The 27,798-nt window shown below is 36.5% G+C and overlaps 1 protein-coding gene across 1 annotated transcript in view; it reads right to left on the reverse strand.

Annotated features, from left to right (window-relative positions):
• PRKN (parkin RBR E3 ubiquitin protein ligase) overlaps nt 1-27,798 on the reverse strand; it is a 679,301-nt gene that overhangs the window by 459,763 nt on the left and 191,740 nt on the right. Inside the window, 1 exon segment of the mRNA XM_058020484.1 lies at nt 5,235-5,475. Coding sequence (XP_057876467.1) covers nt 5,235-5,475 — 241 coding nt within the window.

The following is a 27,798-nucleotide window of genomic DNA, read 5'->3' on the forward strand; positions in this document are numbered from 1 at the left end:
TAAAAATCTGAATCAAATATAGGGTAAATCACAATGAGCTGCCTGATGCATTTTCATTTAAATTTAAAGTAGCTTAATCCTAATACAAAAGTAAACTGTCAGGGCACCAAATCCCAAAATAAATAGTAACCTAACTAGTTACTTGAATATGTCTACTGAAAAAATACATTGGTTGCATAATTTACTAATTTTTCTTGTCCAACAATATGAATCTTATTCAAATGGATGTCTGTGGAAGAGGACTATCATAAGAATCATGTAACCACCAAGAAATGCTGTATTAATATTTCAAGAAATTTAAGAAAGGTCAGTAAAAGCACTCTGGTAATTTGTTTTTCAAACAAAATGTTGATAACTCCAGGAAAAAAGGCCTAATTACTAAATGTAAATTGCATAGAATACTGATTTTCCTTGTTCAAGCTACTGATTCACAATACCATGGACCTAAGGTAAATTTAATTAATTAATTAATGTTATAATTAAGCCACAAATTATTTGCATCTGTGCCAAAGAAAAAATCTTTATGCTCATTAGTTTCCTTTGAAAAAAAATGAAGTTAAATGACACGGGGAATTTTAGGAATCCTTTTTTACCTCTTTTAAGGGAATAGTAAATTCTTAGATATTCGTGTTTGTAACACAGAAAAGCAAATATTAAGTCAGAGCTTCATGTTTCTGAGTGACAATAAAAATGTTCTTTCCACACTGGAAGCCATTCTGAAAGGATGAGTGCTCACATTTTGCTGAAATTCTCAAAAAGGGATAAGAAATAGCTGCAGTTGTTCTCAGCTCGGTACTGGGCAGTGGTACTCAGCCTAGCATCCCATGCTGATGGGGAGGTAGATGTACACCATAACCCTGCCCAACCTGGATCTAATCTGAGATAATAAGGTCTATAAAACTGTGAAGTAATTTTACAGTACTTCAGGAGTTTAGACTACTCATTTACTTCAAACAGATTTGACCCAAAAATTCTTATCCTTTTAGGCTTTTTGAGTAAAAGAATTATAATAAAGTGTCATATCAATTACAGGGCACACGAATTTTTAACACATAGTCATCAGAATACTATTCAAAAACTATATTTAAATGTCAGCAATTGAAATGGTTAAATTGATATGGGTACCAGGTCTTGCCTCAGAAGTATGAACAGATGTGACTAGCTCTAAATTGTGGCCTTCCCTTCAAATTGTTTTTTACTGTCTCTTTCATGGAATCATTCACTTACATGGAATGGGCACCAGTTCATCCCTTCATGCATCACTAACAATCCTGAGGTTTTGGTAATGACCATTTCATCTGCCTTAATTGATACTTGTATTATTGGGAAAAACAAGAAGTTTAAACATATATTAAGTTTTGGTAAAGCATGTCCTAACTAGATGGAAAATAATCAATCCCTCTTTTTTTGCTAGAATTTACAGCTTGGCACACCTAAGTCAGTATATACCAGTACTTTATTAACTCTTCTGTGAACAGAAGAAGATGCAAAGATAAGGAATCAGAGGTGCCTTACATGCAGGCATTTGTAAAAGTCTACCAAAAGAACACCAGGATTTTTATTTGGAACTGATGAGATGAACATTTATTTTAAATTTAAAAATAAAACACCCTAAATAATTATGACCACATCTACTTGATTCAGACAAAACAATAAACCAGCTGAGTAACCTGGAAATTATGTAAGTAACAATGTCATCTTACAGAAAAGATATTCTGTTGAATTAACTCTATTTTTTCATATTAAAAATTTACTTGACATCAGTCATACATTGTTCTACATTTTTTTAAATGGACAACTGTGGAGAATTCTTGTAAGCTAGGATAGCTTGCATTGGTGGTTGATTTCCTGGCAAGTTAAAATCCATGTGTGGTATTTGTATTTGGTGTCTTGCACTTTCTAGACAATGAGAGCTAAAATCCTAAAACAGCTGGTAAAATCTAATATTCCCAGATTACCAAACTTCCAATCCACAGATGCCGAAACAAATATAAACCAATAATGATGTGCACTTTTGTAGGATTCTCATGACTCTTTCCTGAACCTTCTCACAGTTTAGACATCAAAACAGTGAGTTATATTGGTTTTAATTATGCAAGTGTCAAAAGCAGAGAAAAAAAATTTTCTCCACTCCACTTTGTTTTCTGTTTATACTTCCAAATAGTCTATTGGCTTTCTTGAATCTGAAATCATGATGCAGTCTCATATTCAGCAGATGAGTCATACAAACCCTTATGTTTTACAGATTCATTGTTTTTCAAGTAGAAATCAGAGAATCATAGAATTGTTAAATTAGAAAAGACCTCTAAAGTCATTGAGTCCAACCATTATCTCATAATCTTATACATTGACTTATTGACATGCAACCATTATGGGACAATATTTACATTTATTTATATTGTGTTTATTAAACCTCTTTGTCCCAGATTTTGGACAGATGCAAATTAGAAGGGGGTGAAGTAGAATGAAAGTCCTGCACTGAGATTTTTTACATGTCCATTTTCTAGTTCTAGTGAGAAATCATGCAATGGTTTCAGAACAAGGAAACAAGAACAAAACAACCAACCAACCAAACAAAAAACTCCAAGAACTACGACATCAAAAACTGAGAAGAAAAGGCATTTCTATTAGTTTTGTCTGTAAAGACAGGAAACCTGGAATTCTTTGATGAAGAGATTATTTGGATTCATTTTCATATTTTTTTTCAACTTGTTAATGACTTTCAAACTTCTGAATTTCTCATAGAGAAACACACTGTAGTCCAAAAACACAGTGCAGTAAGATGCATCTCCAGACCAGTTAGGAGCTGGTTTCATTACTCACACAAGAGTGGGGGTGAGCTGGGAGGAGGATGCCCTGTTCCATGCTTCTGCAAGGAGCAAAGGATACTCCGGGTGGGGACACTCTGCCAGGCCATAAGGGTTTTTGTCTCATGAAGTGCAGCAGTTCATACTACCTAAGTAAATTACTTATATAATAGCAGTACAGCATAACATGAGTTGCCTCCCTTCTGGTTTGTCTGGTGAAATTTTGGTCTCTAAGCATTCACGTAAATACTTCAAAAATAATGTTTTAGCAGTCAAATGCTGCTAAAGCTTCTGGGAGAAGCTCTTGTGATGTGAAAATTACCACAAACTTTTTTTCCTCAGAATTCAAAGGAGGGCAAATAAAATCAGGGCAGGAACATGGCGTCAGCAGAACAAATAGAAATAACTTAGGCTTCAGAAAGACTTACAGTCTCAGTGTTTACTGTTGCAATTATGAAATGGCGGTGTAGCACGTCTGACTAAACAATATTAATTTAATCAATTAATTAAACATTAAACATTTGCCTCTAAATTTTATGTTTAAATTTGTCATGTATGCATGGAACAATAAAGATTATACTTCATTCACCTGTCGAGGTTGCTGCTGTAGACTGATGTCCACAACCATTCATCTCCTAGGACAACAACTTGGAAATTGTAATTTCAGCTATCAATGATGGTACCTACTTTCTTAAGCCACTCATTCCCACTACTATTAGTCATTTCATTTATGCCAAAGTAAATCCTTACTACACAGTAAAGTTTACTGCAAAACTGATCTTTGGAATAATATTTTTTTTTTAAGTGACTACAAATTAACTCACCCTAAATCCGTAATGAAAAATATAGTTCCCCATATTGAACAAAGGGATGGAGTTGAACAGAAAAAAGGACAAATTTTAATAGTGAGGATCCAAACAAGGAAAGAAGTTAACAGGCTTTTAAAAAGAACTTATTATTGACATCCTTCCACAAAGAATTATCAGTCATTAGAGTGAGTCTTCTTTTTTTTTCTTTTATGATAAAAAGTCTTTTTAATTTAATCACAGATAAAACTAGCCCACATATTTTATCAATGCATTTCGTCCTCATGGATTCTGCCATGAAAATATTTGCTGCAATAGAAGACACCTATCAGTTAATGCTTAGCTTCACAGAGTTTGTAATCTGTGGATAAAAATGTCACATGACACATTTTAAGAGTCCTTGCACATATACAGACTAGTCTGTAAAGTCAAGCACAGCTATTAAATCCCTCTACATATGTACAGTAATGAAAAAGTAAATATGTGGTAATGTTTAAAAGCTCACACTTTTGCCTTTCATCTGAGAGTAAGCCCAGGCTGAAGACCTGTCCCTAGTTTACCACATTTAAATCAGCATGCACCCCTCTTATCTCATTACTCATTCAGATTGGGAGATGTGGATCATTAAGCTGGGTACTAATTTGCTCCTAAACCACACTCATTCATCATTAGTTGTCAGTGAGAGGTTGACCAAGTCAGTTGTGGAATACTTCAGTGACCCTGCCATGGATTGTATATTTTCTGCATGAGCTACTTTTATTTTAAGAGTTTTAGTAGCCATTTGGTTAAGCAAGATGATTTCTGTGTCCAGGTTAGTCACAGAGGTATCTCTGTCATAGTCACAATTTATCTTCTGTACTCTGGATATATATGTTTGCTATTACTTTTCTGTACTGTGCAAAAAGGCTATTTGTGTACTGTTCTTTATAAAAAGACATCTCTGATGGACTATTATGATAAATCACACCAGTATCTGGTATTGCACAGAATGATGTATCTCACTGGGGCAAGAGGGTCAGTTAGATCATTTTGCAGTAACCTGTACCTCAGATTATTTTTCACAATGAAGATATTCTCAGTAACCATTTGATGGATGAAGAACTACAAATGTCCATAGTATGAATCATCACCATCAAGTGTTGTGCCAGCAAAGCTTTAGTAAATCTTAAATAGATTTTAAATAGTTTTTTATAAACGTATGGGTATGAAAGCATCCCAACAGATTGGGAATTAAGGCCATTTGTAAGGCATAAGCTGCCCAACATTCTAGTTAAGGAAACTTCTATAATGGAAATTTTACAGAGACTATATTTCACCTCCTAATAGACCTCTCGGGGGTTTGCCATTTTAAAATAATTTACAAAAATATGAGTATAATACAAGTTAGATACAGGAGTAACACAAGAAATCACTAATTTTATCCATGAAGCAAAATTATTTTCCTAGAAGACACATCCGATGCTTATCATCTTAATATTGTTGCATTTTTTGTTTAATAAATAAAATAAACCATATATTTTAGGGGCTTTTACCCCATGGTATGGAACTAGAACTGTTCACCGTAAGGAAGAAAAAGACACATTAAAAATGTATATTGAAATGTACTAAGGCCCTGAATTACCTGATTTTTCAGCGGGAGGTGAAGCACTGCTTTTTCCGGGATCCAGAATAACTGCCAACCCTGCAGAGACTGATGGGAGGATGCTGGTACTGAGATCTATGCGAGTTAAACTCTCGGGTTCACTTTTCAAGGCTTTTAGAACACCTCCAACACAGCTATCTTCTGTCTTCTCCTTGTTCTGACTGTTGTTCTGAGGACTCTGAACAATATGAACAATGCTCTGCTGGGCCAGGTCACAGTTCTGTAACACAAAACCAAAATTGTGATAAATAATTAATTGTGACATAATGGACAAAATCTCTCTATCTCCAATTTTTTATTTGTTAAATGGTCTCCAAACCATTTTGTGGAGAATTTCAGTGTGCAGTAATGGAGTTTAAAGCAAACTGACAAGTGTAAATTGCTGGAATTAGGATTACTTGCATTGCCAAAAGGGTCACAACACTTACAAGTGCTAAACATTTAACAAAGAAATAGTGGACCAGAGCCAACAGCTCTAAATAAGTCAGGTTTATTGGCACAAAGTAAAAAATCTCCAGAGAGAGCATTACTAAATCAAGCACTAAGAATATTCAACACTTAAGAGGCACTTGCGCAGATAATGCTGAAACACACTCTTCATGTAGCGATTTAGGGTCAAACTTGATGATCACAGAGAGCTCATGAACAAGCTACTCTAAAATGTTTGGACAGTAAAGAGTGATACTATTTCATCTCTGTAATGTAATTTTTAGTTTAAATCTGGTTTTAGATGTAGATTCATTCTTTCCAAAAAAGACATTTAACTGTTGACTTTAGATGGACTTGAGAGAAAGCCTGTGGAAGACCTCACAACTGTTGTGGCCATTCATGACAAAACAGAAGAACTGCTAGCCATTTTAGCCCAAAATGAGACCATTTTATGGTCTCACATATTCAGAAGCTTCTCCTCCTATTCTGTCCTCACCAGAGGTGATTCTTAGACAGTCTTTCCAGAATGTGTGTCTCAGAAGATAGCAGGGTAAATAAGGATCTTGTGAAAGGTTTATACATGATAAATCAGGATGTCTTTCATCATTTTCACCTTGTTCAGCATTTTCACAATACAGAACAGAAAAGCAAAATATTATGCCAGAAATGGAATTTATAAAGATTTTGGAAGACCTATCATTAACAAAGGTCTTTCAAGAAAGACTTGTATTGATCTTTCCACAACACACCTTGCAAGAAAAATTATTCTTTATTCAGTGATACCTTCTGGAGAACCACACCTAATTCTTCAGTGTCATGAATGAAAATAAGCAGCAGCCTACAAAGAAAGTGAGTAGTCTATCAAAAAATTAATTTTCTAATTCTCTGTAGCATCATTAGTTTGGCCATCTCTGCAGTGAAATGTCAAGACAGATTGTTGAATCCATTTAGGAGAAAAAGAAAGAGTTCTGATGCATTTGTATCTACGTTTGTATCTCCTGATCTTTGTATCTACACAATATTTAAAAATTGTCATTTTTATATGCAAATACTATACCCATTTTAATTGCAAAAGACTCCTTTACAGATATTTTAGTGCTCTTTATACCCTCATTCTCCCATGCTTTCTTCTACCACTTCTTTTCTGATCTCCTTTATGTTGAGTAGTTTTCCTTCATTCTCTTACATTATTTCTCAGTACTTCTCCCTCCGCACTTTCTTTTTATGCAATGTAATTTAAAGGACAAAAATCCGGATTTTGTTTTGTTTTAATTGAATTTTCAATAACACACTCCCTCCGTAGTGAAGCAGTAATCAGCCAACAGATATTTGTTAGAGCAAGGACACTGCATTCTTAATATTCAATCAAAGCAATTATTAGATTTCAACCTTAAAAGATCATGTTGACATTAAAAGTCTCTCCTATGTTTTTTACACCTTGCTGTCCATAGCATTTTAACAAGATCCATTTAAATAGCTCAACCATTTCATTCATTAACACAATATTCAAAACCTGTCACTCTAAAACTTCTCCCACTAAGAATACTGCGCAGCATTAAAGAATTTAATAATCTAAAAGAAATTAATAATGAAATTAATAACGAGGTAAATGAGGAGCTCAAAAGTGATTTGCTCAGTTACAGTGAGAGTTTAAAAAGAGAAATAGGTATTTATGTGAAAACTCACAACCTTAGAAACCGCTAATGAACTGTCAATCAGTCATACTCTGTTTTAATGATCCCCTCTTCTGGCAGTTGTGCTTGCTTAAGCAGCCAATCTTCTGCCTTTCATTTTTTTTTCTCAGTATTTGCTGTCCTTTTCAGTAGATTGTTTTTTATTTTTTAAATCTTGCATCAGTTCCTGGTTCAGGTCACTGCCTGATGCTGTGCTACAATCACACTGAGGGCATGGTGCGTGTGAGAAAATAAAAGAGATGGAAAGAGCTACTTAAAGAAAACAAAATTCCCCAACAATTCTACCACAAATGTTTTCAACCATTCTTCTTTGATCTTGGCTACTGTACATGTTCATTTGCCTGGGTATATCAATTGATCTTTTAAAAGTATAGGTCCTTTCCAGGTCCTTTTTGCAAGCTGAAGGCTTTGTGCTTAGCTCAGAAACAATGGAAAGGCTGAGAAAATAGAACTCCATCTATTCGCTCTTCAGCAATATCGAGAACTACATATTCAGAAAAAGCTGCAAAATTTGCACTATAGGCAGTTCTACAGATTGCCTCAGTTGGTTAGAGCACAGTGCTAATAACACCAAGGTTGTGGATTTGATCCCTGCACGGGCCATTCACTTAGAGCTGGACTCAATGATCCTTATGGGCCTCCTCTAACTCAGAATATTCTGTGATTCTGTTTATGACCATAGCAATAGTGGTTTTTGGTATTTCCCTTAATAAAATTTTAAGAGGACAGATGAACATGTTGTATCTGAGCTTTCTTCCATCTCTTTATCTAAAACAAAACCAAGCTTTGACAGATTGAACATCACTACTGATGATGGCAATGCAGATAATGGTCTCAGGAAAGCTTAATTAGTGGATATCAGGATAACTTTCAAAGAGCAGATAGGAGAAAGACACAACATCCTTTGATATTTAGCCTGTGTAGATTTCATATGGAAGCCACGGAGCAATAGCAAACATAGAATCCTAAAGCATCAGTTTTGTAATGTTTTTCTGAGAACATTTGAACTGAATTTGGCTTATGTTTAAAGGAGGAAAGTAATCCTCAACCTTTTTAAGAAAAGAGATAAAACAGTACAAGAAAAAAATAAAAAGAGTTGTCATCATACATTAATTGTGGAGAGATCTGGATGGGAATATAACCAAGTATTTCCCAGAATATGGGTGATTAATGCTTTATAGCAGATTATCTTTCATGGACAATAGATGGGCTAAGTCTGCAGCTTCTTCTTTGAGAAAAGAGGTAGAATTCTAGCTGTTTCTGTGAGAGTTTAGGTTGTGCCTTAGGTTACTATTGTAAGATACAATTATTTACGTCAATGTCACTTTTGTTTCCTTCATGTATTTGTTTTACGCCTCAGGAAACATGCTTTTAAGTATATCTATTATTAATGATTCTAGAGATATTGTCTTGTCTTATCTGTTGATTAATGCCTGTGTGCCATATTCCAATGGGAAAAACTGCAAGTGTATAAAAAGCAGATTGTGAAGTATCTTCTTTCACTAGAGCAAAGGGAAGTGAGATGATCAAAAAACTATGAAACTCAGCAATAAGGACTGGTTCTTTAGAGAAAATGGGTTTTGGCCAACTTGGGAAAATTAATTCATAGCAGAGAAAATTAAAACTTTTTTTCATTCAAGCCTTTTACCTTTATCTTTTTTCTGAATTCTCAAGTTGAATTTCACAAGGCTGAATCAGCAAATCCTAAATGAACAACACAATATCCTTTGTTGCTGAGACCAGTGGGCTAACTAGAAGGTCAGCTGGGAAGACTGAAATAAATTATAAAAAGGGAAAAGATGACTGTGTTTAAGTTACTCTGAAATCCTCTTGTTAGGCTCTGGGGAGACCTCACACTGCAGCCTTTCAGTACTTGAAGTAGACTTAGGGAAAAAAAAAAAAACCCTCACAAACAAAAAAACCACAGAGACATTTTACCTGGGCAGATAGTGACAGGCCAATGGGGAACATTTTTAAACAAAAATATTAGAAGTCAGGAAGAAATTCTAAACAGAAAGGGTGGTGGGCCATTGGTACAGGTTGCCCAGAGAAGCTGTGGATGTCCCATACCTGGAAGTGCCCAAGGCCAGGCTGGCTGGGCCCACCTGATCTAGTGGGTGGCATCCCTGTCCACAGTGAGGGAGTGGGAACCACATAATCTTTATTGTCTTTTCCAACCCAAACCATTCTGTGGTTCTGACAGATTTCTGTTTGATATCTTCTTTACAACATATTTGGGTAGTAATACCAATACTGAAAGGAATTTTCCCAATCTAACAAGTATAAACCCAATAGAGAAGTCATATTTTCTGAAGTGCAATATGCTTCATTTTGCAGCTTTTTATTTGAAGAAACATTAGAGCAGAAAGCAGTTTGAATCTGAAGTTTTGAATGTGCATATAAAAAAGCTTTGGTATTTTGCCTTGAAAATGAATTTGATAAATTTCCATTTCCTGCTAACCATCAGTTGGGAGTTTTAAGGTGTCAAGGTATTTTTTTATTGCATATCAATCACAAAGAAAAATCCTTCACACTCCACTACCTGTGATTCAGTTGGAAATTCCAACTTTTATGCTGTCTAGAGATTCACACCTTTACCCATGAATCCCTGGGGCCTATTGTGGATACAGTAACAGTGGAATTGTCTAATTGCTGCCTATTTAGATCAAGCAGATCTAAATAGACTGCCTGATGACATTCCCTAAGAGATTCACATAAAGCCAATGATCAAGAAAAGGTATTTTCTATGAATGATCAACAAAACCCAAAAAGTTGGCTTTCCAGTTTTGTTGGTTTTTTTCCTGCTTATAAACAGCACAACACATCATTTCAAACCAATGGGATCCCATGTAAAAGTGTAGATGACGCACTGATTTTATTGGGAAAATATTTTTTTCAAGGATAATATACAGAGACATTAAAGATGACCTTCAAAACAGACAAATAAGCATATGAAGTTCCCAGAAGAGAGAGAAAAAAAAGCTCAGCAAGCCTTACTCAACTGTTGCTGTAACCCTTTCACAAGGACAGAGTTCAGGTCTCAAAGGCAGCAGAAACAAAAAGGAAATCAATTGGAAGAGGAACACTCTTTGTCATCCCCTGATGACAATGAATGCAAAAAAGCAAGAAGAAGAAAGCAACATCATGATAATACACTTTATTACACAGGAAGCTAAAGCTGGTATATTAGTGAATAATATATTAGCAGGTATATAATGAATTTGAGAGTGGAGACTACCTAAAATAAAAACCACAGATATAGCAATAATATTCTGTTAAGCCATGTCAGTTTAAGAAATTGGAAGCAAGATTTGCAAGAAGACTTAACATCTTTTATTTGATCAGCTAATATAGAAAGAAAAATCAGCTTCTGGGCTCACAGAATCTTATGCAGGTCATGGCAAGGGGAAACCTGAAGGGAAAATTAAGCACTGTTAAAATAATGAAGCAAATCAGCACTCTGATCTGATATCACCATGCATTTGTGTGAATACTGACTGCTCAGCGGCAGTGAACTGAATATTGCTCCACATGGGGCAAGGGAAAAAAGCCAGTGCACCACCAGGCCTAAATTACATGGACCACTTAGCAGTTAAATTCCAGCAATCAGAAGCTACTTGCTCTTTTATGATGCTTTGGAATACATCTATATTTGATTTCAGTTCACCTTTTCAACATTACCAGAGTTATACACTATTGTTCTAGTTCAGCATTCAGAATATTGCGGGTGCTAAGCAACACCTAGAAGTAGAAGGAAAAATAGATATATTACTGAAAGCACCACACATTCAAATAAATGTAATGAAAAGGCAGAAAACCCTTCACTTAGCAGAAGAGTTAACTCAGACACATTCAAATTTAGATTTTATTATTTTTTAGAAAAGAGAACAGTTGATGTTGAACAAGAGGAAATAAGTACATACTGTGGGATTTACTGCAGTTCCTTCAGCCGGTGGTCCCTCTGTGTAGCAAGAAGCCCTGACTAGCATTTACAAAAATAAAATCTCCTGATTTACAGTCAAAGACAATAGTTCATATATTACAAAGGTTCTGCTCTGAATGATACTCTTTAAAGAGAAGTAAAAGACTTAGGATTTTATACTGTCTATTCCCTTAATGAGTTAATAATTTGCTGGAAATGGAAATGTATTCAACTAAGTCAGAATTCCCCCTCTTCCTTCACTTACAAATCACTTCATGCTTCATTTCCATCTTTTTCACATTATAACAGAAAAATTTAATGCTAATTTCTAGCTCAGTGGAGGGAATGCAGAGTTAATGCTCAGCTAGGAATGTTGCAGGGTTATTACTTTTTGTACACAATCTAAGACCTTAGCAATGCTATATACATATTTCTAAATGGCATTACTAATAAAATGACATCATTAATATGATAACTTTTCTTGAATGTAGATCTTTTAGCATGAATTCCTAAAAGATATATGAACCCTTCTAACAAATAAAAATGTTTTATTGGCAGCACATGAGATAGTTTGCAACATTAAAATACCTGCTTAGATTATTGTTATTCCCTTCAAAACTCTGCATAATGATCTACAAAAGACACATAAGGCAGCCAAACTTTTTGATATTATGTTTACAAAGCTATTAGTATCTCCACAGTGACATTAAGAACATATCATGCAATATAAAATGGAAGAAAAATAGTCAAATGAACACTAAATTCACATAAAACTTTTCTCAGTGAATGAAAAACTTTTCCCTTCTTGTAATTTCATATATTGTGCATAAAGAAAAACCTATAAACCTGCCATTTATTATAATGCCTGTGTAGAAAGCAATAAGACAATGAGAAGTTTATAATGCTATATTAAAAATGAATACAATTAAGTTCTCATGACCATTTGCTTTCCTCCTAAACACAGTTGAGTGCACCTCATTATTATTCCATCTTCCATACTGAACTACCTGAAAGAATTTATACTCACTAAACATGTTATCTCCAGCTGTAAACATAAAGACAGAAAGCTTATTATTTATAAGGTACGGATTGCATTTTCCATTGCTCTAATTTCTTCTCAAGCCACACTGAAACAGAACAAGTAACAAATGTATTCTGTAAAATGCTTGAATGAATTTCATTTAGGCACATTTTGGCCTGGGTTAAACAGTAATAAAAGGTACTGTGCCCCAAAAAGGTCTCATAAGGAAGCCCTTTACACAGTGTGCAGAGTGCAGCATGGCCTCAGGACTGAGGGCTTTGCATTATTTGACTAACATAAGATCTAATTTGTATTTCCTTTTTCCCCTTAAATTTTTCTTTGAGAAGGTTTATCTCAGCAAGGCAGACCCTGCCAATCTGCTTACACTTCTGTGTCTTCACTGAAGGCATGCATTAAGTATAGGGGAGTATGTGAGGAACAGGCATAGAAGTGGCCTCACACTGACAGCTAATAAGTGTCAAGATATTACTGAGACATAAACTCTATTTGAAAAACTGGAGAGTCACTTACTACCAGAACTCTGAAAATATTTTAAAGACTTCAGTAGCCTCTCGTGCAGATGGGGCACTTCAGGGGCAGATAGAAAGCTGCAGAAATGAATTTGGAAAATTCCCTTCTCCAAAGATCTCTGAAAGAATTCCTATGTGTTCTAAATACTCCACTGTAGAAAGAAAATTTTCCCTGTGAATTTATTGTCTAGAGCATCAAAAGTTTAATAGCTATAAATATTTATTTCAATTACTTCAACTAGTCATTCACAGATGCCTTTTTCATGCTTTATGGCCAACACCTGGTATATATCCAAACCAAGGAACACTTTGGTCTTCTACTTGTCCCAGTTCATGCATCTATATATCAGTGTGAGCAGCTGCTATGAGAACAGCTGTAAATGAAACCTAGTGAGCACCCTATGTGACCCTACTTGGTAACTTCTTAACTTCCTAGTATACACACAGATAAGACATCAAATATTTTCCAGAGCTTTCCCTGATTTTACTTGAAGACTTGCTTTTAAATTAGCATATTCTATGACAGATGAAAATGGTCTTAGATTTGATTTTTGGGCTATGCCTACCAAAATATCCCAGCAGGATAATGCTGGAAAATCTATGCAGTGCAATATTGTGCAGCACATCTACACATCCAACTGGACTTCAGGGCTAGCTTGCCAGACATATAGTCAGGTATGTTACAAAAGACACAGTACAGATTCTTCCCAATCCCTAATGGGGTATCCATGCAATATCAGAAAACACTCTTCCAACAAATTAATCCCTGTGCCCAGTACATATGGGCATAGTTTGTCATCTCATTGATTCCCACCCTTGATGAAATCATGCCTAATTTTAAAAGGGGGAGTGCTCACGCTGTGACCTGGCAGGCAGCTAAACATCCCACAGCCACTCCCTCAATTTCCTGCACACACCCTACTCCTCAACAGAATGGTGGGGTAGGATTGGGAAAAAAAGTCAAACTTGTGAGTTGAGATAAAAAAATGGACAGAAAAGAAAGGGGAAAACCCCAATAATAATAAATAAAGTGATACACAACACAATTGCTCACCACCCACCAATGGATGCAGCTCAGTTCCTGACAGCAGTCCTTGGCCAGTGTTCCCCCCTGTTTATACACTGGTGGGTACAAGAGTGGGTAGTGTGAAATATCCCTTTGGTCAGTTGGGATCAGCTTTGGTGGCTGTGTCTTCTCACAGCTACTTCTGCCCCACAGCCTGCTCACTGCTGGGGAGGAGTGAGGAGCTGAAAAGCCCTTTACGCTGTGTAAACACTCATTAGCAAGAACTAAAATGTCGGCGTGTTAACAACATTATTCTCATCCTAAATCCAAAATACAGCACTGTAGCAGCTACTGGGAAGCAAATTAACAGTATCCCAGCCAAAGACATAATTACAAATTAATATAAACAAGGTCAATGCTATGAAGATATAATAGAAATAATTTTGATATTCAAATGAAAAGTAACCTGTGTGATTTTTTCCAGAAAACATGTGGCATAAATGGAAGACATGACAATAAATGAATTCAGACCGATTCTGCTGAATAACCAATATATATATTAAACATAGCATTATGAAAGGGAGGTGAGAACACCTTGTTGAGTCACAGAGGAAAGACATCTTTGAACACCACAACCAGAGAATTATGACCCATTACAAAGATTAAAATAAAAAAAAACTCTTTAAGAGTGCATTTTTACTCATCTCTGGAAAAAAAATATTCAATTTTCCCCTGAGGCAATTCAATTCTAATACAGAAATCTTCAATGATATAGCATCAAGTCCTGATAGAGAGGTTCAGTATTCAGATTTAGTTAGAAAAACATAGCTTATTAATACTAACAGGTTCCTGAAAATTACTTTGAAGATTTTTGTATCACAGCATTCTCCTACATATGTTCAGTTTACAACATGTCATATGCTTTTCATAGTCATGTCATATGTAGAGTCCAAAATCTGGAATATTAAGACTTTTCCATTTGGATGAGAAATTGTGTCATTTCAATTCAGATCAAGATATGGATGCTGAAAACACATGCAGGAGGAATGTCTTTGAGCGTTCATGGGGAAGGAAAAAATGCTGTAAAACTGAGAAGTGCCAGGGTTTCAAAAATTTCAAGTTTTACTGAGATGGAGATTTCTCCAAGCCTGTCAGGCTTGTCTGAGTAAACAAGCAAGCAACCTAATTTGCACTAACAACTACTGCAGACCAAAAGTAGCTCTCCACAGCAAAATGGTTTGTGTCAAGAACCTGACATACACATTATAAAATGTGGGGATGCTTGGGGATGCTTTGAGTTTAGTCTACCTTTAGTCTTGGCTCTCTTTTGCAACTTTAATAAGTAAAGTTCTGAAATTCATCTCCCTGTTTAGTTTCAATCAAAAGGCATCTACTTTATTTGCTCTGAGGATGCTCCACAATGCAATCAAAACATGGTAAATGGGGATGATAAGGAGATCTATTCCAAAAGTTGACTCCTATTCCAAACTAAGACACTAGTCCAGACACACGTTCATTTTCTGATTCTGAGCTCTCATCAAAGGCATCAGCAGACACATTTCAGGTTATTTCACAGGGGGGATTACTGCTGATTAAAGGTAATAGCTTTATTAAAACAGCCACAACTGCTGCCTAGTTGCATACTTTTGTGCAGTGATTTGCTGGAAGTTACACTTGCCTACATTTACAGAGAGTAAAGGAAATACATAAAGTACCATAAAATGACTAAATGAAGATCAGCAATTGTATGCTGTCCTCTCTTCAAAACTAAAACACTTCTGTTTAAAAGATCAGTTGACCATTTTTTTTTCCTACAGTGTAGAGATTCAACAGTGCTGTATTCTTGTTGTATTTCATATTTCTAGGGTCCCATAGCGTACCAAGCTGTTCTTCTCTACAGCACAGTCCTTCGTGTGTCTTCTCAGGGGCTCCTCCTGGGCTCTCGACCCACCCCTATTTATTCCAGTTACCTTCATGAGCCACAGCTGCTGCCTAACTAAGGACTTGGCAGCTGTAGCTCATTTGGAGTAACTAGACCCACACAGATCTTACAGGGACTCTCTCCATAACAATACATATATTCAGGCCCCCACACAACAGGTTTACAATTGTTAATTTTCTGCTGGTGTATCAGGTAAAACCTGGTGGTGTATCAGAGGGCTTTCTCCAGAGAATCAGACCTGGTTTGTTTGGCTTGCTCCACTAAAAATCAATTTTAAAAATCTATCATTTAGAAAAACAAATGTCTTGTTAACAGCTGTGCCAAGAAAGGATATAAACTCCGGTGAACTTTTCTTAGCAATGGGAATTAAGCTATGTAAGCCTGGACTTGTAAATCATCTCTGTCTGAAAGATGCACAAGCTGTACAGTACAAGCATATTTTAAAGCCAGAAAACAGGTTATTCAGCCTTACAATAAAAGGCAGGAAAAAATCCAAGACAAAGCCAATGACTGTCACACTTCAATAAGAGAAAGCAGAGAGAGTACCAGCACAGCTTCTAGCTCTGTGTGACAGGGTTTGTCATGAGACACAGCAAGCACCGTCCCTTGCAGCACACTTTTTATCAGACTGGATGCATGCTCCAATGGGCAAGATGCACCCCTTACCCTCAGAGCACTTCTTAGCATTAATTATGGTTTCATGGTCTGAGAACATTTTCTGAATTCATCCAGGGACCAACTTTAAGGGTCCTGGAATTTGCACTTTTTAACTTCTCACTGAGAAGTAAAAGGTGACACTCCTCTTATTCCTGCAAGGATCAACACTCAATTTGTAGTACGGATGCTACAAATTCATCTTCCTAAAACTCTTTGATCTTGTCCAGTCTCAACTTAGGTCCCTCTTAAAAAGAGACTAAAAACATTCATGCCAAATATAAAACACAGCCACATTTCTTTTTTTTTCTTTTTTTAAATTTTGTTTGTTTTCATCCTCATTGCCTTGAGTGAGAAAGCTCTGAAACTCAATGACAGCATGTGTGTCTTTACAAGTACACAGTTAAGAGAGATCTGGAGCTTAATCTTTGCATGCTTTTATCAGTGTCCACTTGAATGATGCTAAGCTTGGCTGGCTGCAGTTAATAGGATAGAAAGCTGAAACCCCCTATAAGTATAGAATAAAATTATCCTTTCTTCAAATAAGCTGCCACTGGAATTGAAAGGACAAAAGATGCAGGGGAAACAGTGACGAGCTGGTTTGAGTGGATATGGAGAGCCACAGAACCTCGAGCTTCCCTGTTTTTCCACCAAATGAAGGAATTTTCCTTATTCAAGGCTGGTATATTTCTGTAAGTTAAACACAAAGGAGAGAAGTTAAAATGTGCAAATTTAAATACATTATTTCCTTTTCTATCTCTAAAATGTTTAGAAATATTTTTTAATTTAAATAGGGGACCCAAATTGATTTTACAAGGGTTCTAGTCACAGTTCTTCAGAGCACCCAGGGCTTTCATGCCTTTAGGTAAATTTCAACCAGCAAGAATTCCTTTACTTTTACTTTTTCTTTTGCTTCTTTCACTTGTCCATTAACTGAGAAGGGGAGGGAGAAACAAACTGGGTGAAAGTTTGCAATGTTATCTGCAAATAATTAGGATCCATGTTCAGACTTTAGATGTTGGTGATCACAAGGCACTGCCAGCTCAATATTGTTTTCTAGGTATGGAGGGATGGGGCCTTCACACAAAACAAGCAGGATGAGAGATTCCTCTGCCAGGTTAGAGCTTCATCTCTTCAGATTTAGCACTATTTCAGCTGCTTCTGGAGATGCAGCACCCAAGCTACGTATTCAAGTTCCAGCAAGCTGCACACCAACACCCAGAAAGCAAGCTGCCTCAGGGCACTTGTTGCTGCAATTTATTATCTTTTAAGATACAGCCACAAGGCACTCATGAAAATTGTGGAATTTTGCACCATAAAGCTTCGTGTAAAAAGCCCAAAAGTCCTGAAAAATCATACAGGTTCCACTGTAGGAGTTTAGTGCTCTCAAAGATGTGAGTGCTACACTTGTAAGTTTGTGCTGTCATTTTCTGACAGCAATGACAAATGACAACTTCCCACTTAGGCAGGGCACAAAAAGAAACAAACTAAGAAGAAATTAACAAAAAGTATATTTTCCAAATCACATACTTAATCCTTAAACACCTGCCATTCAGTATTTGTATAAATCATAATTCATCAGTATTTCTAGAGCTGTGGTGCCACAGAGACCTTGTGGGATGGGCAATCTTCTGCCCACCTCTGGCACCCAGGACATGTGCAGAACAAAAAGGCACAGAGAGCAGACTCAGCTTGGCTTAGGACAAACACCAGTGCACCACTTGTGCAGGCAGCACTGATACACCCACAAAGTGATGCAATTCACAACTAAAATCTGCCTTGTCATTATTAAAACAAAAAGCTAATTTAATCTGTGCTCCGCAAGCTGCACAAATCAGTGAGTGATAAAGACGAAAACATAGTTATACATATTTAAGTTACACTTGAAGGTTTTTCTAAATGAACATATGCAAATGTTTGAAGCCCAGAGGCAGCCCTTTCTTTTACTCAGGACATTCACTTACTTTTCTGAGCTAATATTTAATCTAGTATTCAGTAAAACATCATTAATTACTTTCATAAATTCCTAACATCCTGTGAGATGTCTTTTCCCTCCGAGCTGCAATACAGAATCTTCAAATGCCTTCCTAAATGAAGTGCAGCAATTTTCACTCTACAGTCCTTTTAATTGTAAGAAAGGACATTTTTTAGTTTTCATCTTACTGCTTAATGGTGATCTTTGTAGTTTTAAAGATCACTAAAATATTATATTTTTGTAGGAAGAATTTTGGGGCAGCAAGGAACAGGAGGATTACAATACAAAGCTTAGTTAAGGAACTGGTGTGGTCTAGAAGAGTAATTTGATAACAAGGAAGAGCAATAGGTACAGTGAATGACTCAAAAGGGTCTTCATCTCACCCACCAACAGTTACTTTAAGCGAATTTACAGCCAAATCTTTTACCTAAATTTAGTGTTAGCACCCATTCATTTCCTAGCCTTTCTAGATATTTTTATTATTTGTAAATAGATACATGGTTTTAGAACACAAATGGAAAAAATTGACGAAATCCCCTGCCTTAATCCCAATGGGGCTGCCACCACTGTAGCTGTATTGACATTTGTGCTGAAACTAGAGCACTCCAGCACACGTAAAACAGATGAATGAAAAATTCTGATATCTAGTCTCTTTATAGCCATTATTTTAGATATGCTTATCATGTTATTCACTGATTTTCTCTCTCACATCAGCAGTTCAAGTATTTTCAAGTATTTCAAGTATCCTCTTCTAGAAAAGTTTTCTCTGCTACTAGCAATTGTATATGACTCACAACCCTTTCTACAGATGCTTTTCTGATCTGACCTCAAGCATTTGATTATTGTAGCAGCCCTGCAATGTTCCAGGAGAAATAAGAAAAAAAAAACCCTGCTAAGAAGTGTGGCAGCATCTGCACAGCTAGTGTCTAGACTGAGCTGTAATACAGTGTGGTGCAGTTTTAATGGATGATGCTCCTCTGCTTCACGGAACCCTTTTTCTTCCCTGCTCTTGCATTTTATATTTATTTTCCTATTTTGTATTTAAATGAGAGATAAAATCAAGTCCCACAAGAAACAAGAACTCTACAAGAATATTGCAGAATATCTGCAAAAATAATTTCTTTTATTGATTTAAACTCTCAAGGTCTATTTAATGGATTTAGAAAACAAACAAACAAACAGCAACAACAAAAAAAAAATCACCAAACAAAAAAACTAAATAGGGCAGACTGCCCTGGCAGCAGTCAATGTAATTTAACCCAAATCCATAGAAGAGGATTGATCTTACTGAGCTTATCTCTAATATGGTTTACAAATACTGACTCTTAGTGTGTTAACTTAGGCCCTCTTTGCTCAGAAAAATATCTTTATACCTACTTCCATACCAGATGGGCACCTAAGTATTCTATAGAAGATGACAGAAAAAATACATTATATAAAGCTGCAAAGAGGCAAACTAATATCAAAAACAGAAAAAGAAGTAATGAATTTGCCTGAACCAATCTCTTATTTCATGACCTCATCATGCTGAAGCTGCCTATCTATTTCAGAACAAGTGATAAATATTAAAATGAAATTTTTTTTTGCGTGTCTTATCAAAAGCCTCCAATATCAATTGTTTTCACAAATGTTTTCTCCTGCAAGCAGTGAGTGCCTCTTCATCAATCTTTTATCAAAAGCAATCTTGTTCTGATTTCAGTCTTATCAGACAAAGTTTTCTCTCTCTCCTTTTTTTTTTTTTTTTTTCCTTTCTTGGCAGAAGGTACATGAATATCATTTTACACATGACTGTGGCTGCATCTCCATCAATCAGGAAACAACAAGTAACTGTGAAGGATATAGCATGGCCCTGCAGAGCTCCAAATAGTAGAAATATTTGTGCCTGATAGCAACAAAGTAGGAAAGCAACCGTGCACATCTTTTTGCACATGCACAACATTTGCACATGAATGTGCAAATATTCCTTCTTACAGGGCATTCTTGAATTTCCAAATATTTCTAAACAGAGGAATGGTCTGCAGTGGGGAGCTGTGCAGGGAGAAGACACAACCTGCCACATGCCAGTCACTGAGCTGAGCCCAGACACCTTTGGTCTGGGTGACAAAACACACCGAGTGCCAGCCCTGCAGCCAGGCAGATGAGCTGGCAGCACCCAGCTCCAGCCCACTCATGAAACACCTGCAGGCACCAGGGTGAGGAAGGTGCACACGGAGACCATGGCTGAAGGCAGATGACTGAGGGGACAGATGGAGATGTGCTGCTGCTCCAAGCGCTGTGGAGGTGGCACAGCCAAGGGATTTCTTGTCCCCATGCCAAAAGGGTTTTTTGTAGCAAACTTCAGCTGATAGGGGCAAACTCTGCCAGGGTGAGGAGAGCCCTGAAGGACTGAAGCCCATGGGCACCCCTCACTGTGGAGGAACACCTCTGAGGGACTGAAATCCACAGGTGAACCTTGTCAGGCAGGGACATAAAGAGCAAAGGAAAACCAGAAAGGAGTGTCAATCAGAAACCATTATGTACTTGACGCCAATAAAGTGCATCACCTGTGCTGCCCATTACATCACAAACGAGGGCCAGAGCACAACCAGCAGTGAAAACAAGGGGACTTCAGATGAGGAAGGGGAAAACAAAGTTTTTATTTATGTTTTCTTTTTTTGACTCAATATCCAACTCAGTGTTCTGAAGTTTTTGTTAATTGACAATAAATTAAACCAAGTAACATTCCAAGTCCATATTTGCCCCACAAGACTTGCTTGGTCTCCTTGAGCCCAAAATGCAATGAGAACTATTCAGTCTGAAGGCTCATTTTAAACACCACCTAGGACTGCGGGGGAAGAAAACATTCTGAGGAAATACAACATTTTCTGCTGCTAAAGATGGACAGCAACCAAGGTTTCAATATATTTGAACAAGATCCTCATTTTGTACAAATAAATGTCATTCTAAAAGGCTCGCAGCACATTAGGGCCAACGCACAGTGACAGAGCTCCAGAACAGAGTGAGCTGCTGCAGCAACAAGAGGTTGAATATATAATGATTTCCTTAGGAGAGACAGAGGCTGCAAAATTCCCATTTTTGACTCCTCAAGGGAAAAAAACACAATAAACATAAATAAAACCACCTTAAGAGAAAAGGGAAAAAAGTTAAAAATTAAATTTATGTGCAAATAACTGGAGCCTTGTGCTCCCCACACAAAGTGCTGTGCCTGTGTTTCCTTCCTAAGTATGCATCAGGTTGTTCCTGCCACTCACAGGAAGAATCTTGCCTTGAATATCCCAGACAGAGGAGAACTAAAGAGACAAAGAGATTCATTTAGATAAATCCATAAATGGAATTTATAGCTCTTGGGGCAGACTACACATAAGCTGCTCAACCAGGTGCTCAGCTCCTGGGCTGCTAGGGAAAGAAGTCTCATGGCAGGAAAGTTTTCAGGTGAATCCCAGGAGAATCAAGTGCCAGGGCCATCAGAGATCCCCACCTTGCCGTGATGCCTTCTCACATGGGCAATATATGTGAGCATAGGTGAAGACAGGCAGGAGGACTCAACCATTAGGGACTCAAACTACTGTGTTTTAGGAACATATTTTGACTTGATCCTACTCAGTGCAAAAGTGGCAGAGTTGTAGTGTGTTGGGAGAATGCTGGAGATAAGCTGCTGATGTGTCAGCGCTGACTTGGGGGTTAAAAGATTCCAGGGTGGAGGGGAGCTATATAGTCATGAATGGCACACAGAAGATGATGAAAGAATGATTATTCACCTTTAATTACTAAGGAAGCATCTGATAAAAATGCCAGGTATAAGATAAGACAGAAGCCTTAATTTTTCATACAAAATTTTATATTTTATTTCTATGCAGCTGCCTTGTCTTAAGGTGCAGGTAGGTTGAGAGGGATGTATGTGAGGATTAGAAAATCACCATCAGACAGGGAAGCAGATAATTTATCTCTTAAATCCAGCACTGTGTAAGGACTCCTTCTCATTCTGCTCTTTATATTTATCCTGAGTGTTTTGTTTGTTTTGTTTTTTTAACTATCATTATATCTGACGTGATGCCTACAGAACAAATTGGCAGATTTGGTAAAGAACTTTCCTTCCTACATGAGGTGTTAGTAAACAAAGGACGAGAAAATTCTCTTTTTAGAGAACACTTAAGTATGACAAATGCAAACATTTAACATTTTCATCATGTTTCTGATGAAAAGAGGCAAAATTTTGCTAACTGGAGGCTGGAGAGAAAGTACAAATGATGCTTCCTCATCTGGAAGTTAACAGCAGCTACCAGGTTAAGGCTCAAGCTAAAGTTTTCCACCATTTACTCCTAAGGCAAATCTCTCAAAATGTCTTTCGTTTTGATTTTTCTCCTCTAACATGGCCTCAATAGCAGATTTTGCAATTAATGATAAAGGTCTTGAAGATGTGAGCCATGAAAGTAAATATGCTAATCTTTTAAGAAACCAATAACTTTGTGTCATTATGAAGAGAAGATTAGTCACCAAAACACTATTCTATTTTTCTGCTGACAGTAAGTAAAACAAAACTAATTTCATATTATATTTCACTTCAAATCACATTAAGAATTTAGTAGCTGCATATTTATAATGATCCTTAAATTACTGCGAGATACAAAATTGCAAAGCCTTGTTCCTAAGAAGATTTCAGTGTTTTAAACTACTACTAGAAAGACAGTGCCTGATTTTATGCAAAACAGACAGAATGGTGGAGCCTACTGGTATTATCTTGAGGTTTGTATATGAGAATTGTCAAGGTAAATATGCTTTGCAATATTGAAAGGCATGATGACATCTTTTTCTAAGGAAGAAAATTTGCTAAATTCCTGTAATTTCAGAATGTTAATGTATGGATATGCAGAGGACAGTAATTGTACGGTGGTGAAGAACACTTCAGCAAATTTTTGTCATGCTTTGTTTCAGCTCAATTATTTCAAACAATCTTGAGATACCAGCTTACAAATACATATAAAGGCCTTAGAATATACACACAAATGTTCTTCATAAATATGTGGCATTAATATAATTTTCAATAGTAATTACTGAACCTGGGGAGAAACTATAAATGAAGATTCCTATTACCTGCTGTGAAAACTTAATAAAACAAATTCCTATCAGACATTAATTTACATTTGTTTTGAAGAGTTTTGTTTGTTTGGGTTTTTTTCACAGAGATGAGGTACAAAACATACAAAAGCATTTAATGAAAATATCCTCTAGGCTGAGGGTTTAATTGTGGCAGTTCCTCGACATCAGTCATTGCTTTACTCTAGTTTACAGGTTTACATTTTTCATAATAGAATGGTACATTTTAAGTAGCTGCAATCCTTTTTTTCTTTTTTTTCAAGCAAAATTTTGTGTAAGGGTCAATGTTCAGGGAAAAATCTCAGCTTAAAGAACTCAGATCCTTGTAAGAATGAGACTAAAGCAAAATGCAATGTTTTTGCCTTGTTAGAAATACTTTTGATGATAATGAACTTGGTGGTGGCGGTACAAAAGGTCAGTAACAGGAACAGGATATTGGACTAGGAATGTGAGAAATGGGCTCAGAGCTTAATGATACATGAAGTTCAATAAACAAGTTGTCAGACAAGGACAATAGGACTTTAAGCAAAAGCCTGGGCAAATGGCCACAGGGAGAAATTTCACAAGTAGACAGGGACTAGACACCAAATGAGACAAAAAGGGAGAATGATGCCAAAGTCAGACGGAAAGAGAAATGTGAGAAATAGTCATGATGAAAGAAAATATAAAAGTCAAAGGCCACAAGAGCACTTTCCTTTCTCTGAACCACAACGGAACCTGGAAGCTACAATCTCTGTTAGAAAACATAAATGAAACTAGATGGCAAAGTGCTTCCCATGTACTTCACTTCCTCCCTGAGTTTGACAAGGGATGATTGTAACACAGTGCAGCATTGGATACCCTGTTATTTGATGTGGCAAGGTCTGTGGGATAGATTGGGATGTATAAGTGATTTCAAATCTGTTACTGATTTCCAATTTTTTTTTCAGTTCTAAGGCCCAATAAGGGCTTTAATTATTGAGTTAATAAATTACATAATTAATTTTTCCCCAATAGGATCACTTAATTCAATAACAAAACCACCTGCAAGACTGTGATGGAAGCTCTTTTTCAAAAAAATGAAAGAAATATCTTTTGTTTCCATAAATGCAAGGGGATTGAGCAAACAAGTGTATGTACTCCCAAACTGCCCTTTAAAAAGATTAAAGAATGCATCTTTAAAAAGTTGTGTTTTGGTAAACAAGTTAACTTATGTTTCAGATGTGATATTTACTTGGTTGTCTCAATTTTCTGTATATTTTCTTAAAACATAAACACTGTGCAATAAAAATTCTTGGAAGTAAAATTTTTGTGAAACAGGTTGGAAAACTAAGAGCCTACCTTTATAAAATCCTGACTATTCTGATAAAAACAGGAGTCTGGCTGTGTCATTAAAAGTTATAGCATAAACCATGTGGAACACCTGTAAGAAGATGTAAAAATATTTTTTTCCTCTAATCCATACCAGGTTATAGTATATTATTCTGTCCTTTTTCTTTATTCCAAGACAAATGTATCTTGGCAGAAATTATGTCTTCTTTACTTTTTGCGTTACTTTGCTGTCCATTATAGAGAAGAGACAGGCTAGGGTGTTTTTAAAACTTTTATGAAGGACAGCAAAAGCCAGCTCATATAGGGGAATGTCTGTAAATAACACATTCCTATTTGTGTTTAAAAGTGATTCCTGTTTGTGTTTAGAAATAATTAAGACAGTAGCAATTTCAAGTTCACCTGTTTTACTCAGAGGTCTGAAAAAATTGAAAATTTGAAATATTTTACCTGACATAAGAAAGAGTTGGAATTTGCTGTGTCATAATCATCTGAGATATATTATTCATGCTATTCTATTTGCTAGATGTTCATATTTAGAAGGATGTTCCTTTTACAGGGTCTCAGCTGTTACCACACTGGTATGGAATTGGACACAGATGAACGGACAAATTGTCATTTCCACAGACCTCATTAGCAGCTAAGATGGTCATATGTCCATATATCCAGAGTAAACAAAAGAGACAAGAAGCAGTTGGCTCAATCCATCATGGGAACATGCAGAATGTTACAAAATCAAAATCTGGTCCTGAACTATCTGAAGTCATCTCAGAACAAAGTCTAAATAGTCAAATGACAGCACTGTGTGTTATAACGGCTGGGTGTCTTAATATTTTACGTCAAGTGTCTGTTAGTTATCTAATTGGAATACCATGCTCCACAATGTGAAACTCATACCTTTTTTATGACTTTCCCCAAACTTAGGACATCTTATAAGGTAATCTATAATCAGTTAATAAACAGTAAATAAACAAAACTAATTTTGAAGATTTAAGGGTGCGAGGCCTCCTGGTATGGGCTTTCTTTTTTTTAAATAACAATCTATCTCTTGTGCTGAAGCCCAATATATGATAATATAGTTCAGAAAATACAAAATCAAGTCTGATAAGTCCCAGAGCTAGTGGACATCGCTTAGAAAGTTAATATGAGATCTTGGGGAATTGAGGTAAACACTCTCTGGGATGGAGAAGAAAATACAGGGGAGAACATGGCAGAATTCCAGAATATTCTGTGAGAGAATTACAGCTTTATTATGTCTGCCCTTGGGAGCCATAAGAGACATTGTGAATGTCATAGCTGGGCACAAGTCCTCCCTCTAGCCCAAATGCTACCATATCCAGAGAATGTGAATGCATCCTTGTGTTGAGGACACAGGAGCAGCCCAGGGATGAGCTGACGTGTTGGGGATCCTCTCTGCACACACATCGTGCAGCTGCGCCACCGCAGACATGCAGCACCAGGAATGACATTGGCTTTTAGGGTAGCATCAGATGGCCTGGCCATTGTTCCTTTCATGCACACCTCTGCAGTGTCTGCAGTCATCTCAGGACAAAGTCTAAGTACCTCGTGGAGCGGAACACTGTGTTCTGTAACCAACCAGACCAGATTTAGCCACCCTATGTCCGCCCCTCTACCAACACACATTGCTTAACACCTCCTGGTCATTTTCTAGGTGTTATAATTCAATCTAGGAACACAAAAATTGGGTCTGCTGCCAGATGTTTGCAGGCGCTAATTCCTGCTCTTCCAGCCCTCCTCTACACAGGATTTTTCCCTGCGACTCATCTAAGGCAAGTATTAGTTCAGATTGAAAACAAGACACTTGAACATAAGGGATCATATTTGGTTTTTAATAACTTGGTTTATAAAGTTGCACTTAGTAACATTTGTTCTTTTTTGTTCTCCCTGAAACAAGTTATTGTTTCTCTATTTGAAGGGCATACTCAGCAAAACTATGCTACTTCCATATTTTAAAATGTAGTACTCTTTATAGAGCAACCTAATAAAAAGAGAGTTCTTAGCTCAAGATGTGACTTCTTTCAACTAAAGTTAAAAAAAAAAAGAAATTAATCCTAAAGTTGCAGTAGCAATTTTCAGCAATAACAAAGTAGTACATGGCTGACATGATATACAAAGATAGTGAGAATGACAGAACATGCCTGAAAAACACTTCAGAAAGGGCTTTTCATTTTAATCTAAGCTGGTAAAAAATGTGGGAAGGTTGCTACAGGCATTTCCATGGGCCAACTTATTTTTTAGATATTATCATGAAGATCTGCTGACATCTTTAGCTATTTGTGTGAGCATTTCTCTGAACTTTACACACAAGGACAATAGACTTTTGTCCCAGCAAAGAAAGATGCAACTGGATAAACATATATTTCTGTATGCTTCAGATATTTTTTTAAATAGCTTTTCTGTCTTCCTGTTCACACAATTATGTTTACTGACTTAAAAGTATTACACAGAGAATATAAAACCTAAGGAGCAAAAAGTAGTTCTGGATCACTTTTTTACTAGGAAGGAAAGTGATAGCATTTAAGAAATTATTCAGTTCAATAGTCAGTTTTGGTGCCCATTTTTGGCAGTACTTGAATCCAAAGAACAGATTTGTTGAGAAAACAATGCATTTTTTTAAATGAGCAAGGTTTAAAGAGATATGAATGCTAGTGCATAACGGAAAAGAAGATGGAATATTAAGAAATAGTAATGAATATTCAAGAAATCATAAACAGATGTTTCAAATAATTGATACAGATGTTAAAACCCAGGAAAACTCACAAAGATCAATGAGCAGTTTAATAAGAATGAAGTAAGAGATAAGGAATAAAAGACTTATAAGCATGTAGTGTAAATAGGAAATGAGGGGGCGAAGTAGAAAGAAGTGCATCAATGTCATATTTTCTGAAAAATCCCTTCACTAGGATTTCTTCTCCTGGGAATATGAGAAGCCTCAGCTTCTCCTGTG

This window comes from Melospiza georgiana, chromosome 3, assembly GCF_028018845.1.
Source record: "Melospiza georgiana isolate bMelGeo1 chromosome 3, bMelGeo1.pri, whole genome shotgun sequence".
In the NCBI taxonomy this organism is placed as follows: domain Eukaryota; kingdom Metazoa; phylum Chordata; class Aves; order Passeriformes; family Passerellidae; genus Melospiza; species Melospiza georgiana.